General features: G+C 39.6%; 1 protein-coding gene across 1 annotated transcript; it reads right to left on the minus strand.

The window, feature by feature from the left end:
• Nucleotides 1-441: 441 nt before the first annotated feature.
• On the minus strand, nt 442-16,293 carry MAPK1IP1L (mitogen-activated protein kinase 1 interacting protein 1 like). Its single transcript, XM_008139021.3, has 4 exons — nt 16,072-16,293; nt 8,032-8,053; nt 6,684-7,379; nt 442-5,281 (listed from the first exon to the last, which is right to left on the minus strand). The coding sequence occupies exons 2-4, from the start codon at nt 8,047-8,049 to the stop codon at nt 5,270-5,272; spliced, it is 726 nt and encodes a 241-aa protein (XP_008137243.1). The 5' UTR covers nt 8,050-8,053; nt 16,072-16,293; the 3' UTR covers nt 442-5,269.
• Nucleotides 16,294-18,335: the final 2,042 nt, after the last annotated feature.

Consider the following 18,335-nt stretch of genomic DNA (forward strand, 5'->3'; position numbering starts at 1 on the left):
GGCTAGTAACCCCACGCCCCCTCTGTGGAAAGGAAATGGCAAACTATACCAAATTTAACAATGTGATCGTCACTAATGGCATAGCAGTTAGGGAAAGAGCAAAACTGTCTTTCTTAAAAGAAAGTGGGGGTGGTGGCAGCCGGGGCAGATAGGGAAGGTCCCCTAACTTTGTATACAGATAACTTGGTTACAAAGAACAGCTCGGCCTTGAAGGGAGAAGAGGAAATCCTCACAGTGGCACAAGTTGCTAAAGAGGGTTTGTGGAGGGAGGGTTGTTCCCAGAGAGCCTACATAAATGCCTCAGTGAATACAGGTCACACACACAGGGGTGTCAGGCCCCTTTGTCTTTCTTTATGTCAACAAATTTGCAGTTAATTAGGCTCTGGACTTGTTCGGGGAAGCCCAGAATTGGGCCTAAGAATAAAATACATGGAAAAACTGTGAAGCCATGAAAATACATTTTTTAAAGGTTTTCAGGTATAATACACAAAAGCAAAAAAGTTTATCTTTAAAAATATCAAGTATCACATCCATTGTCTAGTCCTAATTATAATTACTTCTTAAAGCAACATTTGTCTTTGTTTACAAATACAGCAGCAGGTGATAAAACCTAATGTCTCAAACACATTGCTTACAGTTCATAATACAAATGTATATGTCTCAAATCACATTCTAGGCAGTTTAACTTAAAATGCATAGACAATTACATACATTAAATTTGTCATTATAAGTCAATGAAAAAAATAACAATATCAAGAAAAAAATACAGAAAACCTTTAGAGAGCACGAAGAAACCAAGTTTACTTAATGGCAACAAATCAGTATCTGCTAATCAATGGCAGGCAGTGAAAGTGCCTTCATCCAGGGGAAAGTGAGGAGGAAAAACATCCCATTACTTTGCATGCTTGAAAAGTTATACTGACAAAAACCATCATCTTGGAAAACATTAACTTCTTCAAAAAGAAAAAAAAAAGTATAGTATACTTTGCTCTTTAAAATGCCCTAAGGCTGGTCTATAATTTCCACCAGCAGGAATACCAAAATATGTTGATGTAGGTTAACTAACGGGCATACTAATGAATTCTGTAATGCCACCCCTAGACTGGGACCCTCAAGGACAGGCATTCGCTTTCATCTCTGTATCTCTGCATCTGGCAAAGCACCTGGATCACAGACATTTAAGTGTCTGTTGGATGAATGCAGTTCTCAGAAATAGTCTAAAGCCAGAAGATTGCATTTCTTTAATACTGATCATTTTATTGGCAATTTTTGTTTTACTGGGTAGAATTCTGAAAATAAAGTGTCTTCATACTAAATATTGCTCTATTAGGATTATAGTCTTCCCTGAAAGCCACTCACCACTTTCTATGTATAGCGAAGTGCGTCAGCATGATTCATCTGAATTTAGCCTTCTGCTTTTCAAAAACATTAACACTGGAAGGTCTGTGCTCAGGTTTAATTCCCAGGATTTATAGCTGTGGCACTTAAATAAAGCCAGCACTAGATTATTCAGGGTGAGGAAGGAAGACATGGCACTAATCATTTACAAGTGTAGGCAACTGATTGATAGGCAAACTAGGCACAGTGTTTTATTGAAACTTTGAGAACTATGTTCACCTACACAAAACTTCAAAAGCTGTACATCTGAGTACAATAGGTAGCACTAATTATTTATGAGGTAAAATATGGGCACAACTGACTTCTTTCCCAGAAAATATTCTAATATTCCATTGTAGTGGTATGACAGACCAAAGCCAAAAATGCACCCCTTTTCTTCTCTGTTCTATTACTGTTATCTACTCAAAACAATAAACAGTAAAATGGACAAAGAAGGGAGGAAGCCCTTGGGTAATTAAAAATGTCTTGTTGCTTTTTCCAGCCAAGAGCCATGGACTGCGGTGATCTCACGAGGCACAAGCTCCTGCGAATATACTTTGAATACACTAAGATATGCAGACAGCATCACGGAGCTGAGCCCCCAGAGTGGGCCCAGTGGGGAGCAGCCAACTCAAATGGAAACAGAAAAGACAGAAGCCAGCTCTCATGGGTCCCTGATCGCGGGCCATTTTTCTGAAGAGGAGGAACGGTCTTCCCAGATGTTCAGCTTTACTGAGGCCATGACTCAGATCAGGGAGATGGAGGAGAGGGACCATGGGAGAGCTCAAGGAGATTAAACAGCAAGGGCCAAGGGCCAGGCTGGCTTGAGCTCTCCGAGATGACTGAGCAGCCAAACTGTGATTGGGAAACCTTTGTGAACAAGGCAGACCCTGTCTTGGCTCAGCAAGCCACGCACTTCTCACCCCTGCGGCAAGAAAGAGCCTGCAAATATAGATTGTTTGGTTAAAAAAAAAAAAGTTTTGTCTGTTCCTGCATAATCAATATATAGCTTTAAACAAAACAGGGCTGAGGAGTCAGAGCTGCAAGCAGCCATCCTCAAGCATGAAAAGGTGTCAGGCCGAGTCCAGCAAAGCCAAGCCAAGATATTAAACTTCTTTAAGGCGCCTTGATTCTTGAAAACTGAATGTGTGACTATAAGGTCCAAAGTTTAATTTTTCATTGTCATTTTTTAGGTTCAACATTTCAAAGTCTAACATTCGAACTCCAGAAACACTATTCTTAAACACATCTCAGCTATCTCCATCAAATTTATTTTAAAATTCTTGCTCTTCAAGTCCAAATGCCAGTATATTCCATACTTCACATTCCCTTCAGACTAAGAAGTAGTCTTCCATAAACTCGTCTTAGCCTAGCATGACTTATTTTTGAAAGCAAATTATTCCTTTGTAAAAAGAAATCTTCCTTAGATGCTTCCCCCACTGAAATGTCTGATTTTCTTAACTCCACCTTGAACCTAAAAATACTTTTTGCCCAGAGTACCTTTGAGAATTGAGAACCTCTCCCTCTATTTGAGAAATGATTCTCTAAAGAATTGCAAATATAGAAGCAAATTCTGTTCCCTTTGATTTCCATTAAAAAAAATTTTTTTTAAATTCCGTTGAAAAGTCTTGGAAAGCAAAGGTTAAAATACAGTATTGTCTAGGGTGCAGTGTGGGTCACTAGCAAAGTTAATAAACTTATTGGGAATAGTAATTCCAAATCTTGTGTTCATGGTCTTTTCAAATCCTTTAACAAAAGATTTTCACCAATAATAAACGGGCTCCTCAATTACAGACTCCCAAACTTGCTACCTCTTCTTCTTTTAGTCAGACATCATCCTTTCTAGTATTACATTAACTATCCCATCTTAAGTCAGAGTTGTCAACTTAATCCTAGTACAGGACAACCAAAATAAGCATAAGGAGTGATATATTTGCTGCCACCTTACTTTTCCTCATTTTATGCCTCCAGTTAGCTGACAAGAAACTGACTGGATAATTTAAGACAGGACACTCTAAGGCTACCTGCCTTGTGAATTGGAGGCTACCCTGACAACAGAGTCCCGAAGTGTTGTAAATAGCTGCCACTTGGCCTTGCAGTGAGGTGAAAGATAAAAAGACCATTTGTGCCACTATGTAAGAACTGTCTAACAACATTCACGAGTCTGAAAATATCTAAACAAATTAGTTTCAATTCTGTAAGCTTGAATCTATCTTCCACTTTAAAGGGAGGTTTAAACACTGAAATTTTCCTCCCAAAGGTGACCATCTTGCTTTCGTAAAAGGAGGTAGCTATCAAATCATTAAATTGGCAGCATTTGGCATTCTCCACATTTTAACTAAAAGAAAAACAAACTACTAAATATTTCTAAGCAAAAACAAGAGTTCTAGCATAAATCTGTCTTATACAAATGAAGAAATTAACAATACATTTTAGTAACCCAATGGATATATTAAAAGTTTCAAAATGTTACTTCATGAATAACACGGTCAGTTCTATCCCAAAATTAAGAATCTGATTTAAAGATAAGGTGCCAAGAAACTACTCAGACTATTTTGGTGGTTACAAACAACACTTATTTAAGTAATACAATCACACTTCTTTAAACTCAATTGCAGAGATCTACACTTTATTATTTTCACTGTTGGAATAAAAGGATAATTTATAAGGATGGCACTTAATTCTACCTATTTACCTGTCAACAAATACAGAACTGAACTGTTAGCTGTAAGCACTTTACAAACAGATCCAGGAAACTATGCAAGAGACAATGACATAGCTTAACCAGACTCTGACAGATCGTATTTTGATCAACTTGTACAAAGAGAACAGTCATGCCTGTGTGACTAAGTTCTTTAAACATAACTGCTACATGTGTTTATGATAGTCCCTAGAGTGTGCCAGTTTTCCGTATCAGGGAGGAATCAAAGGATGTGCTCCTAAAAAACTGAGGAAGAAGGGGCTATAAGGTAGGGAGTGGGTGGAAGAGTGATTTGTGGGAATACAAATTACTTGTCCTTATGAAGCAACTCCTAAGGTTGCCTCTATTGTGAGGTTCAAGACAAAGGAGAGAATTATTTCCTTCCTTGAGCTCTTCTCAAAGCAATATGGACACCTCAAATCTATTCTAAAGCAATACAGAGATCACCAATGCTTTAAGAGTATAATTTACATACATGCTGGCCTTCATTAAAAAGAAGTTTCCACAAATGGCAGATTTAAGAGCTGTCTGACCCATTTGGTTAAAAGTAAAACAAATCAGGTGAAATTCAAAACGAAAGCTTTTACTAAAATTTCAAGGATAAAAGTTAACACTTCCTAATAAACTCAACATCTGATAATAATTACTGCCAGTTTTAAAATGTATATTCAAAGGATAACCTCAAGAGGACTATGTTTGTTTATTCTATGGATAGAGCAGCTCAAGATGTTGAGAGGCATAATTTTTTAAATTATGACAACATTTTTCAAAGTGTGTTCATTTAAGGAAAAAGTGATTATAGAAAAATACTTGAAATAATTTGCCAATGAGGTTGCAGGTTCTAACAATAATCCACACATCATCTTAGATTTTTAAATTTGTAGTTTCATAATTTAAACAAATCCAAAATTTGTTTTAAACAAATTATATCAAAGAGCTATTCAATATACTTATTTTCACTTTCCATAAAAACTGAATAAAAATCACATTTGAATGATTTACATTTTTATCTGATTGTATCCATCTGATATATTATACATCCAAGTACAAGAGGCAGATATCTTCTGAGAGGCGCAAGAGTTGTTCTTTCATGAATGCCCTCTAATAGTGAAACCAGCAATTTTTATATATGCATTCATGTGCATATATATGTACTTCAAAAAGCAAAGCGTCATCTCTTCATCCATTAACTTAATGGTAAGACTGCAATAGAAAAAAAAAAAAAAAGTAAACCTCTAGATTTTGTAAATGGAGTTTAACTCCTGGCTATGGCTTAAACTTATTGCTTAATAAATCCAAACAGCAAACTATCCAACTTATTTTGGCATACAATTTACAAAAATAATTTTTAAAGCGAATATATAGCAAAAAGTTAAAATAACGAAAGGAAGCTTTGGAGGTACTTAACTAAGATTTTCTTCCTTTACAGTTGAGGTAGATGTTTAGTTAATCTAGTTGGAGATTTGATTTTTTTGTTAAAATAGATTTTCCCCCTCTCAGGGAGCATCCTGATTGTGTTTGAATCCTCACTTAGCTTACTTCATGGGAGAAGTGGGCTGCTTCTCTATTTGGTCATATGCCCAAGACAGGCTCCTCAACTAAGATGTCAACAATACTCCAGCTTGGCTGACAGTAAAGTATCAAGCATTACACATAACTGACAATTTAGAATAGTGGTAGGACCTTGAGCTAAATGCTGCTAAGAATCTAACAAAACTTTGGCTAAAAAACACTACGGAAAGTTGCACCGAAGACCAGCAATGTTACATATTCACTGCCCTGGATGATCTAAAAATATACCTCTAGTAACCAACTATTTCTTCGGTCTGCTTCTAACAGAATAGTTTGTGCATAAATGTTATACAGAAATAAATATAATGAGCTCTGGCCAGGTAGCTCAGTTGGTTAGAGCATCATCCCAATGTACCAAGGTTGTGGGTTTGATCCTGGTTCAGGGCACATACAGGAATCAATCAATGAATGTATAAATAAGTGGAACAATACACTGATGTTTCTCTCTCTTAAAAAAAAAACACCTCAGTAAAAAAATATATGTAATAAAAGTGTATACCACTGATTCATCATCTAAAAAAAGAAGCTGGACTTATTTCGAAGCTTTTGTTAACAATTACAACACTATTAAAGGTGAGTACAGCTAAAATAAATATAGTATTGAATGTCAACTACAACCGGAAAAGAAAGATCTACCTCTGTATCAAGCCAGCCAGCCTGAGATTGCCATTATTGAACTGTGGTTTCGTGTGATACTATATTATTGAGAGATATTTTTTAAAAGTCTAATGTAATGCATCTCTCACTTTACCTCAAAAATGCTGTTAAGGACATTACTTACTACATTACAATGCCTTTGAGGACCTTTGAAAAATTTTTCTTTTCATTTTAATACTGGGAATGCCATAATTGTGTTTTTATCTTTTTAAATGCTTTACCTGACATTTGAAATTTACTCTACACATACCTACCCACTTTTTTAAAGGAAGTTTAAAAAACTTTCTAATCCTCCATCACAAACTGGAGACAAGTAATCTTTTAGTTGTGCTTATGTGACTATTAGTGCACGTTAAATAACAAATTAAACACTCACATGGGGGCCACCAGGCATTGGTGGAGCACCAGAAGGTCCTGAAGGCACTTGAAAAGGATTATTGGGTGTGGGATAGAGTCCTGGTGTGGGATATGATCCTCCAGGGGCAGGATATGGTGCTGGTGGTCCCCAGGCTCCTGGTGGAACAGTGCCCCATGGAACAGGTGGTGCTGCCCCGGGTGCTTGGGGAGGAGGTGGTGTGGGATATGGCCCTGGATATGGCATATTAGGGGTAGGATACTGCCCTCCCATTCCTGGTGCCCAAGGTCCAGAAGACATGGATCCCCATGGACCTAAAGGACCAGCTGGATCGGTGGGAGCACCATATGGTCGCGGAAGCTCTGGAAAGGGCATATTTGGTGTAGGATATGGCCCTGTGGGGCCAGGACCTGGCACAGTTGGGGCTGGATAAGGACCACCAGGAGGGGGGCATGATGGTCCAGAAGGAGGAAAGGGTCCTGGAGGTCCCGGAGGTGGTCCAGTGGGAGGCACAGAGGGATACATTCCTGTTGGTGCTGATCCGAAAGGCACAGTGGACGGTGCTGCACTCGGTGGGAGTCCAGATGGCACAGAAGGTGGAGCGCTTGGGTTATTCCAAGGGTTGGAACCTGGCCAGCTTTGAGGAGGTTGGCTAGGTTTTGTATTGCTCACAGCAGAAGTTTTGGCAGGGGAGTGGTCAGGTAGCGCATCTGCCAACTGCAATACAAAAAAGGCATGTCTTACCGATCTTATTTAGGAATAAGTCACGCCAAACATGATTATAAGCCTCTATAACATCTTCAAAAGCAAAGCTGTTCAGTTTAAAAACAATTCATTTAATACAAAACTTGAGGGGTTATCCTGAATATCAACTTTGCAGTGCAAAATTCTCAAAGAAGCTCGTTTTCTAAATACAACTAATTAACACATTATAGATTTGAATCCCACTTTACCTCAAACAAGTTACATACTTTCTCTGAAAGTTAGCTTCCTCAAAAAATAGTTTTAGGGTTAACTTGAGGCTTAAATGAGATAATTTGTGTAATGCAGTTAACACAGTGCCTGGCATTTAATTTTTAATGAACACTGGCTATTATTAATATGAGGTTAAAAGAGAACAGAATACTTAGAAATTCTTTACTTAAGGATTCATATAGAAATACTCCAAAATATATTTTCAAACGTTATATATAAGTAAATTAAGGCAAATAACCTATCAAAATCACATACCACCATCACCCCTGACCCACCAAAACCCAAGAATCACAGAAAGCATCTCTTTTAAATGCAAAGAATTATGGCCCACTATTAGGACTATGTTGTTTTCTTAAGAGCTAAAAACTTGTAAAGAATAAGTGCATCAACTTACCGAAAATTCATCAGACATTTTCCTAAAAACAAAAAGAGAGGAAGAAAAAGAAAGGAAGAAGGAATATTTCAAAACCAGTGCTTACTATTTCTTATATATTCTTTAAGGAACTTTCTATGTATACATTATTTTTACTTAAATGGAATCCTAGTCATTCATGTAAGGGGTTTTACTTTATATAGGAAACATTTCCGTAACAATTCATACAGCTCTATCAACTTTATCCCTTTTTACTGCCTGCACATCATATGAAAGTGATCCATAATTTAGCTGACACACTCATGTTGGTGACAGTTTAGGTTTGCTTGCTTTGTGTTTGAGACAGAGTGAACATGTCCAAATATATATATTTTTGCTCACTCGTGAGTGAGATTGATCACCAGGAAAAAGTACTTGAAGTAAAATTTCCAGTCAACAGGTAGTTATCTAAATTCCATCTCAAAAGTCTATGCCAATTTTAAAGTCCCTTGCCTATTTACATTGCCTACCTTTCCCTTCTAACTCCTCTTCTCCACTGGATATTATTAAATTTATAAAAATTGTTTTCAATTATGGTAGACTGAAATTGGCATATTACTTTAACTTAGATTTCTTTAAGTAGAAAGTAGAGCATCTTTTAAATTTAATACTTCATTTATACTTCTTTTTCTGTAAATCTGCTCATGTCCTTGGACCACTTTTATCAATTTCTTTAATTTGAAGTAAATGAATATTTAATAAAATGCAAGAATCTTTTAAGTGTTAGGTCAACAGTGTCCAAGATACAGAACATTTCCCTTACTTGAGAAGGTTTACTCATGCTCCTTTCCAATCAACTCCCCTTCTACCCAGCAATCACTTTCTTAGTTTTTGCTTGTTCTTAGACTTCATATCCTATCTAATAAAGAGGTAATATGCAAACTGATCGTCACTCCAACACACAAGATGGCCGCCACCATGTGGTCACAGATGGCCACCCCATGTGGACACAAGATGGCCGCCACAAGATGGCTGGCAGGGGAGGGCAGTTAGGGGTGACCAGGCCAGCAGAGGAGGGCAGTTGGGGGCAACCAGGCCTGCAGGGGAGGGCAGTTAGGGGAGACCAGGCCTGTAGGGGAGAACAGTTGGGGGCGACCAGGCCTGTAGGGGTGGACAGTTAGGGGTGACCAAACCGGCAGGGGAGGGCAACTGGGGGTGACTAGGCCTGCAGGGGAGGGCAGTTGGGGTGACCAGACTGGCAGGGGAGGGCAGTTGGGGGCAACCAGAGTAGCAGGGGAGGGCAGTTAGAGGCGACCAAGCTGGCAAGGGAGGGCAGTTAGGGGTGACTGGGCCAGCAGGGAAGGGCAATTGGGGGTGACCAGGCATGCAGGGGAGGGCAGTTAGGGGCAATCAGGCCGGCAGGGGAGGAACGGGCCCACTGGGATTGGGCCTAAACAGTCGGACATTCCTCGAGGGGTCCCAGATTGGGGAGGGTGCAGAGGCTGGGCTGAGGGACACCCCCACCCCCGTGCACGAATTTTGTGCACCAGGCCTCTAGTATATAGAATAAGACAGTATGCAGTCTTTTGCCTTTGTTAATTTTACTACTTAGTAGTATACATCTTTCTTAAAAAAAAAAAAAAAAGCTTTGTAAGATAGTAAGGAAATTAGCTAGCTCTGTCTGTCATACATGAGACAAAAAGAATTTATCCCGAGTTCCTTTATCTGTAGATCCTTTAAATGGTATATTTAGGCACTACAAATATTTTTAATTTCGTGTAGTCAAACTTATGAATTTTCCAACTACATGTAGCTTCTGTCTTATAAAGGCCTTGCCTACTCCAAGTTTAAAAAAATGTCACCAGCCCTGGCAGGTGTGGCTCAGTTGGTTGGAGCATTGTCTTGTGCACTGGAAGGTATTGGGTTCAGTCCTCAGTCAGGCACATACCTAAGTTGCAGGTTCCATCCCTGGTCAGGTGTGTATGGGAGGCAATGAACTGAGGTATCTCTCTCACATTGTTGTTTCTCTCCCCCAACTACTCCCGCAAAATATCACCTATGCTTTCTTACTGTATTTTTATAATTTAACTTGTTTAAACGCTTTTTGTTCTTCCCAACAATTATGGAATAATCTATCTTTTCTCAACGTACTTGACAACCTTAACACATTCTACTGTTATTAACAACTAATTAGCCCTGGTCAGGTAGCTCAGTTGGTTAGAACATCATCCTGGTATTCCAAGGTTGTGGGTTCAATCCCTTGTCAGGGCACATATAAGAATCAACCAATGAATGCATAAATAAGTGGAACAACAAATCGATGCCCCCCCCTTCTCTCTCTCTAAAAGCAATCAATAAAAAAAAACCCTAAACCAATATTTATTGAACATCCATGGAACAGGCACCATGCTAAGTGCATAATCTCATTTAACAGCCTCAGAGCCCCACAAATGCAAATTCTTATTACCACCCCGTTTACAGCTGAAGAAAAGGAAGCTTAGCAAGTTAACGTATTTAAGGTCACAGAGCTAGTGACCAGTAAGAGAAGGGGTTCAAACCCAGGTACAGTCTGATTCCAGAACCATGCCTCTTTACCAACAGGCCACCATCATTTCCCACAGGTATTGTGGACTCTATTCTTTTCTACTTATCTGCACCATAAAATTCTATCTTAATTATGGAAGCTTTAATTTTTAATACATTTTAATGTCAGTTGCCCTACTATTACTGTTCCTTTTTCCAAATTTTCCTGAATATTTTAATATTTACCTTTCCCTGGTCATTTTGTAAAAAAAAAAATTCTGAAAAGTATGTTGGATGTTCTGGTTGGAACTGCATTAAATTTACAGATTACTTCAGGGGACACTGATATATTTAAAATATCAAATCTTCTCATTCAAGAACAAGGTATGTTTTCCTAGTTTCCATAACTGTCATTTATCACCACTCAGTTGTTTTAAAAAATGTCTCCTACACATTTCTTATGAGATAAATACCTAACTGGTAAACTTTTTCTTGTGTTTATAAAATTGGCTCTTTTATTTCACTGTATTTTCTAATTGGTTGTTCATATATGGGAAAGGCTTTTTAAAATTTTAGTGTATTACTTTTGTAAGCAGCGAATTACTGAATTATTTTATTCTTCAAAGTTTCTCAGTTAATTACCTGGATTTCCAGATAGAGAATTATGGTATTTGCAAAAAATAATTTTACCTTCTCTTTTCCATATTTATAGCTCTTTTCTCTTTTGCATAAACTAGGACTTAAAACAACAAAAAAATGTTAAATAGTGAGAGTAAGCACATAACTTTAGTCCCCAAATCTCCTGGGACTGCTTCTAATGTTTAAGTTAATTCTCATTTTTAGTTTGAGATTAACTAAATTAATTAATTAATTAATTTTGTTTGAAATTTAAAAGATCTTTTGGCATCTAATAAGTTGATCTTATTGTTTCCCTGTGACCCAATCAACAGTTATTTATATATGTACACACACACACACACACACACACACACATATATATTTTGTTTAACACTGAGCCATCCTTGAATTCTTAAGAGTTTTATTAAGTATGATTTGATTATCATAAGGAATGATGAAGAAACAGAACACGAGGCCTACTAATTCACAACTGTGATAAACTTGCTTTTTGTTCAGGAATGAAAAAACACACCTTGAATGTACAGCAAATATAATTATCCACTCATTCCTAAGTTACAGTTTGTTTTATACTAAAAGTCACTTGCACAATAGTAAATTCTTAGGACTAACACCTGAAGAAACTTTTATCAGTGAAAGACAAGTTTAAAGTCCACATAAGACTAACATGCTTTTCAAACAGGTAAGTCCTGCTGAAACAGAAAATGGTTCTGTATCAAAGTTCACATTAATTTTGGAGCAAAGAACTAACAAAGCAACCAATTCAATTTCATATGGTCTTGCTGTTCAGATTTTTAGAATTATTCTTTTCCCTCTTAGACTTTGAAAAACATATATACATAATATAAAGTTAACTAGTCATAGAATTATATCAAAATATGTTATCCCATAAATAGACTCACAATTCAAAATTTTAAATCAAAATCAAATCCTGGAAGACAGAGGAAGCTCTAGAATCATATTAAAATAATGAAGTCCTGACCAAAGGAATTAGAAGTAGGTCACTTTCTGTTCTACGTCACTGCACAGGAAAAAGTGACCTGCTCTCCATACTTATAATGAACAGTGTTCATGTTAATTGGAAACATTCCAATTTACATTCTGGGGAATACTTTCATCATAAAAAGATAAAAAAAAAAAATCAAGCAGGAGGTCAGTTTCTCAATATGAGAAATGTTGCAGAAAGTTCAAAAAATTAAAATTTTCTGAACAACTATTCCAAAACATCTGGATTATGCTAATTAAGATGAGGCCAATGCGACCTTAAAATGGCAAAAAGGAAAAAAAAAAGGTTTATAATCAAGAAAGATTTTCAGTTTTTCTTCTTCTTGGAATAATCTAAAGCTATTTCTTCCAAAACTCTCACTACCATTATGGCAAGATCTCTACATCAACTGAAAAATAATCATTCTAATTTATGAGCAGCGAGAATAGTGATTTTAAAACAGAGTACGAAATGTCTTTTAACATACACTAGAAAAGTAAAACATTTTTGTAATTTCTCTGGCCTTTAGGGTAAAAAAGGTAATTCAATCACAGGAAGGTTTAAGGAAGTTGAACTCCATAAATTGCTATTGACTACCAGACAAGAAATATTTCAAAAGGCCACCAAATTGTGGAGAAAAACAGTTTGGGACTACTCAATTATAAAAACTGGACATCAATCCTGGAATTTATTTATAAGAAGTTGCTTATCCGTTTTTTTTTGAAATTGATTTTAGAGAGGAAGGAAGGGGAAAGAGGGGGAGGGAGAAAAGGTGGGAAGGGGGGAGAGAGAGAGAGAGAGAGAGAGAGAGAGAGAGAGAGAGAGAGAGAGAGAGAGAGAGAGAGACATTAATCTGTTACCTCCAGCAGGCAAACAGACTAGATCGAACCTGCAACCTAGGCATGTGCCCTGATGGGGAACTGAACCCACCACCCTCTGCTGCATGGAAGGATGCTCCAACTAACCAAGCCACACCCACCAGGACTGGACATCAATCCTTTTAATTGAATCTTTTGATAAAGGCAAGCTTAATCCGAGTCCATGTTTTCATCTGCAAAAGTTATAATTTCCACGGCTTCACAGATAATTATAAGGAACATTTAATAATCAAGAACATGTAAGATGTTTATTAAAATGTTCTTCCTATCAAGAGAAATCGGGACTTTTGGTATGATTTGTTTAGTTGGGGGGGATGATAGTAATATGTTATATTAAATATATAAATCTTGACTTAAAATATATATGACAGTTTTTAGTATTAGCTTTTTTAGCTATCCTACATTTGGGCAACTCAAGAAATTGGGAATTTGGAAGTTTCTGATCATTTTAAACTTCTTTAAAACATAATTTAAAAAAATCATTTCCCCTACAACCTCCTGTCAGCCATATTGTCTACATTTACTCAGCTACTTCTTGGAACATAAGTGCTAGGCACTGCTTTGGGCTTTGGGGAAATGAGCAGTATTGTATGAAATAAATGCTTCAGGAGTTCCCAGTCTGGTGCTTGAACATTACTTGGGGTAAGCACAGGGCACTAAGAGAGTACTTCAAAGAGCTCGTAATGGAATTAAGGAAGGGAGGACCTGGGGAGGAACCCTGGCAAGCAGTGCCTCTGCAGTCTGAAAGGACAATGAATAGGGGGTGGTGGGATAGGCCTTAGGGAAAGGAGAGCAGTTTGTGCAAAGGCCGAGAGGGATGTAAAAAAGGATCTGTGGGTAGTGTTAGCAGGTCTGATGGGTTGGAATACAGAAAGGGGAGGGATATGAAAGTCTTAGCAGAGGGCCTTTAGACCAAGGTTTGACTGTCTCAGTCAGTGTCAGCTTACTTGAATGAATGAACCGGTTTTTTCAACTGTAAAGAACTGGCTAGTAATGCGAGAGACTAAATGGGACTCATAAATCAAGTGCCTATAATAGTGCTAGAAAAATACTGGGTGGCAACAGATATATTCTTTTGTCTTCCTTTGTATACGAGCATATAGCATATGGTTAAAAGAGCAAATGCTAAAAGTATGACTAACTAGATCCGTGATCGGCAAACCGCAGCTCGCGAGCCACATGTGGCTCTTTGGCCCCTTGAGTGTGGCTCTTCCACAAAATACCATGGCCAGGGCGAGTCTATTCTGAAGAAGTGGCGTTAGAAGAAGTTTAAGTTTAAAAAATTTGGCTCTCTTGCCCTAACCGGTTTGGCTCAGTGGATAGAGCATCGGCCTGCGGACTGAAGGGTCCCAGGTTCGATTCCGGTCAAGGGCATGTACCTTGGCTGCGGGCACATCCCCAGTGGGGAGTGTGCAGGAGGCAGCTGATGGATGTTTCTCCCTCACTGATGTTTCTAACTCTCTATCCCTCCTCCCTTCCTCTCTGTAAAAAATCAATAAAATATATTAAAAAGAAAAACGTTAAGTGATTATTTAAAAAAAAAAATTGGCTCTCAAAAGAAATTTCAATCATTGTGCTGTTGATATTTGGCTCTGTTGGCTAATGAGTTTGCCGACCACTGGAAACAGCTCTTCATTGGCTGGCTCTGAACAGGATGAACTCTCCAAATCTCAGAAGGAAAAGTAGACAGGAAGAGTGTCCACCTTACAGATCTGCAAACAAATCTCTTGGGCACTGGCTGGCATACAGCAAAAACTCAACAAGTGTTATCTTTTACAATCACTACGATCGATCCATAAACCTTTATATACAGTTCTCAACTCAGACCCCTCTGAAATGGAGAGAGATGCCTCTCAAGTTTGGCATAAAACTTATTTGGTGGTAAAACCTGACCGGAGGCTATTTATAGTTTCCATGAAGTCATACCTATGGCTGCACAAATATTAATGTTGCATTAGGGGATGCTGCCTCAACACCACTGGGGGGTGTTATGTCTGTGCACTTTACCGTGTTTCTAAAATCTACAGGTAGAATTAAAATATTTCTGAACTTCAAAACACACTGGGGCCTCAGGGTTTCGATTAAGAGCTGGGTCTCTGTTCCTCCAGGAGGGAGGAAAAGAACACGCCAACGTTCGCAGCTCAACTCAAGCTTCTGAGACAAACTCCTTTGGGACAGGAGCGGCAGAGACGCCAGCAGCAAGAAAAAACCGTTTCTCCTGCGCAACGACCACCACTGAACAAAGAACGTGGGAAAGATTTTTGAAGACACCTTCGCCTCTACTAAGGGTTCGTTTTCAAAAGAGGCCTTTAAAATCACCAGGTGTACGAGTATTTCTTTAGGAGTAATGCCATGAAAAAAATGTTCCCCCCGGTCTGGTGAGTATGGTCTGATGCTTCGACATTAGAGTTCTTATGTATGAAAAGCACTCCTCCTGGTTTTCAAAAAGGAAAATGGTCAGCTCTTTGTAAGCTACCATGCATAATAAGCGCTCCTAAATATAAAACAATTATGCAACTCTATGGTTTCTAACGGGTATTTCATATAATGTATTTGCTAGCAACTCCGCCGGTGAGGAAGGCCGGAACGTTGTCACGCGGCGGAGAATCTTCAACAAGGGATCAAAGATTCCTCCAAGAATCTACGCAGGCCGAGGTCTTCCCTTTTATGAGAAATGAAGTGAATGGGGGAGTGGGGGCCGGGGGCGCGCGGCCGGCGGCCCCGTAGGGCCACAGGAACAAAGGGAGACCGGATAACCGGAGCGAACCGGCCGCGGAGCGGGTCGCGCCGCCCGGCGAGGCGTGGGGGAAGGGCCGGCCCGCTCCCGCCCCGCCCCCCCCCCCCCCCAACAGGCCAGGCCTGACGTCAAGCGCGGAGACACCCGTCGGGCGCGACCTCCCGTCTCGGACGCCTCCTCCGGGGCCCCGAGGAAGATGACTGGAAAAATACGCTTGGCCCCGGAAGAGCGACTCCAGCCACCTCCGTCACCGCGCCCGCCTCCCGCTCGGGCGCGTTCCCTCGCCCCCTCCCCGACCCCTGTTAGCGCCGAAGCAGCCTCACCCGGCAGATCCGAGCCCGCAGCAAGGTCTAGGAGCAGCGATGGGCCCGAGGAAACCGAGAGCTGAGGAACCAGGCGCAGCCTGACTGACGGCAGCGGCGACCACGGCACCAGCGGCGGAAGCACCAGCACCGGCGGCAGCGGCAGCACCAACAGCGCGCGGCTCCTCCTGGCGCCGGAACAGGAAGCACCGGCGCCGCGCGCACCGCCCCTGCGGGCGCTCCTCCCTCCCCTCGGGCGGGCCCGCGCGCGCCCCCCGCAGGCCCTCGGCGGCACTGCGGCCCGGCTGCTCTCCCGCGCTCGCTCCCGGGCGAGCGGCTCTTCTCTCCCGTGAAGGGCTGGAAAGTTCCTCAGGTTTCCGGAGTTCCGAGCACTCGGAGGAAACGGCCGTGGCTGGTGACGTCTGGGCGGCCTGGCGGAAATGGCTACATTGTTCCTGGAATGGCTCTCGGGCAGGTTCTCGATTCCCCACGCTGGGCGGTTTTTACAGCACCGGAAGCGCGCTGTGCGGCCCCGCCGGGGGGCACGAGCCTTAATCTGGCCAAACCGGAGAGCTAAAGGAACAATACGGGAATCTGCTAGTCATGATGCCACAATTACATGTTGTGCAAACTATGTACATATACTTTACATGTAAAAGTGTGCTACATTCGTATAACGTTTTGCGTCCTTGTGTAAACTGTTAAGTGGGTCAATGGATGGACATTTTACTATAAACTTTTTTATTGATTTTAGAGAAACATCAATTTGTTGGCACACTTATTTATGCATTCATTGGTTGATTTTTATATGTGCCCTGACCAGGGATCCAACCTATAACCTTGGCATATCTGAAGGATGCTCCAATCAGTAGAACTACCTGGCCAGGGCTACTATAAACTTCTTAAATGAAGACTTATCTCCAGATTTGTGGCAATGCACACATAATTCTCATACCAATAAATGAACTATAGAGGAACTTCAAATACCTAAGCCTGGGAAGGCAGATTTTTGGATAAGGGCAGTGGTCTATGAAGAATGATACCATTAGTGTGAACGACCTAACCTGCCCTCATAGGAGGAGTGGAACAGCAGTCTTGTGGAGCCTAAGGAAGACGGAGGCAATAATATAAAGTCCGTGAAAAGTGTTATCTTTAAAAAAAAATTTTAATGCATGGTAGGCTCCTACAGACAACCTTTGCTTGGAAACTAATCGCCATCTAGTTATTTTAGAATTGCACTAACTCTGCTCACTCAATCCAATCCTTCCATTTCTTTCACAGATGACAGATCTACAATATGGTATGAAGATTTCATCTCCTCCCTTCAGTTTTATCCTTCATAGTTATCGCTCCACCCCAATAAATCTCTTACACATTTAATCACATCATGACATCTGATTTTGGAAGACCCAACTGACAACACTACAAACTGAAAGGAATGTATTATAAATTAGAAAATGTGTAAGAATATAGATTTTTAAATTTCTTTTTCAGATTCTTAGTTTAATGTATGATGTAAGGACATACACTGTTTTAAAAGCAAAATACAAAGCCTTTGGATTTTATATGTGAAGTTTTAATTAAGAAGAAACAAAAATTTATTCAGATCAATTTATTTGAAATCACATCCAAGAAGAAATCAACTTCAGGATTTGAAATAATAATGGCAACAGTCTCCTTTTTGGATAAGGGGTGAATCATACAAGCCTGATTGACAAGGGCACTAGTAGCTTTGTGAAGTTACTACTTAAATTCTGTATATTCAAATATATATCAAGTTAATACTTGGTTTATACAGAATTTGTCCAATTCTAGCAAAGTTAGCATACTGTAAGTAACCTTCCTTGAGTTTTACACTCTCTCAAGTCTGAAAGCTCAGATTTTATTATAACCACTGCAAAATAATTACAGGCATACCTTGGAGATATTGCAGATTCAATTCCAGACTACTGCAATAAAATGAATATCAAAATGAAACAAAGGGGTTCCCAGTCATATAAAAGTTATGTTTACACTATATTGTATTAAGTGTACAATAGCATTAGGTCTAAAAAGTATATACCTTAATTTAAAAATACTCTATTGCTAAAAATGCTAACCATCAGCTGAGATTTGACAAAGATCACTGATCACAGATCATAACAAATACAATAATGAAAGTTTGAAATATTGAATTACTAACATGTGACACAGAGACACGAAATAAGCAAATACTGCTAGAAAAAAGGTGCCAATAGACTCGCTTGACACAAGGCTGTCACAAATCTTCAATTAAAAGACCCCCA

The sequence above is a fragment of the Eptesicus fuscus genome, chromosome 5, assembly GCF_027574615.1.
Source record: "Eptesicus fuscus isolate TK198812 chromosome 5, DD_ASM_mEF_20220401, whole genome shotgun sequence".
Lineage (NCBI taxonomy): Eukaryota > Metazoa > Chordata > Mammalia > Chiroptera > Vespertilionidae > Eptesicus > Eptesicus fuscus.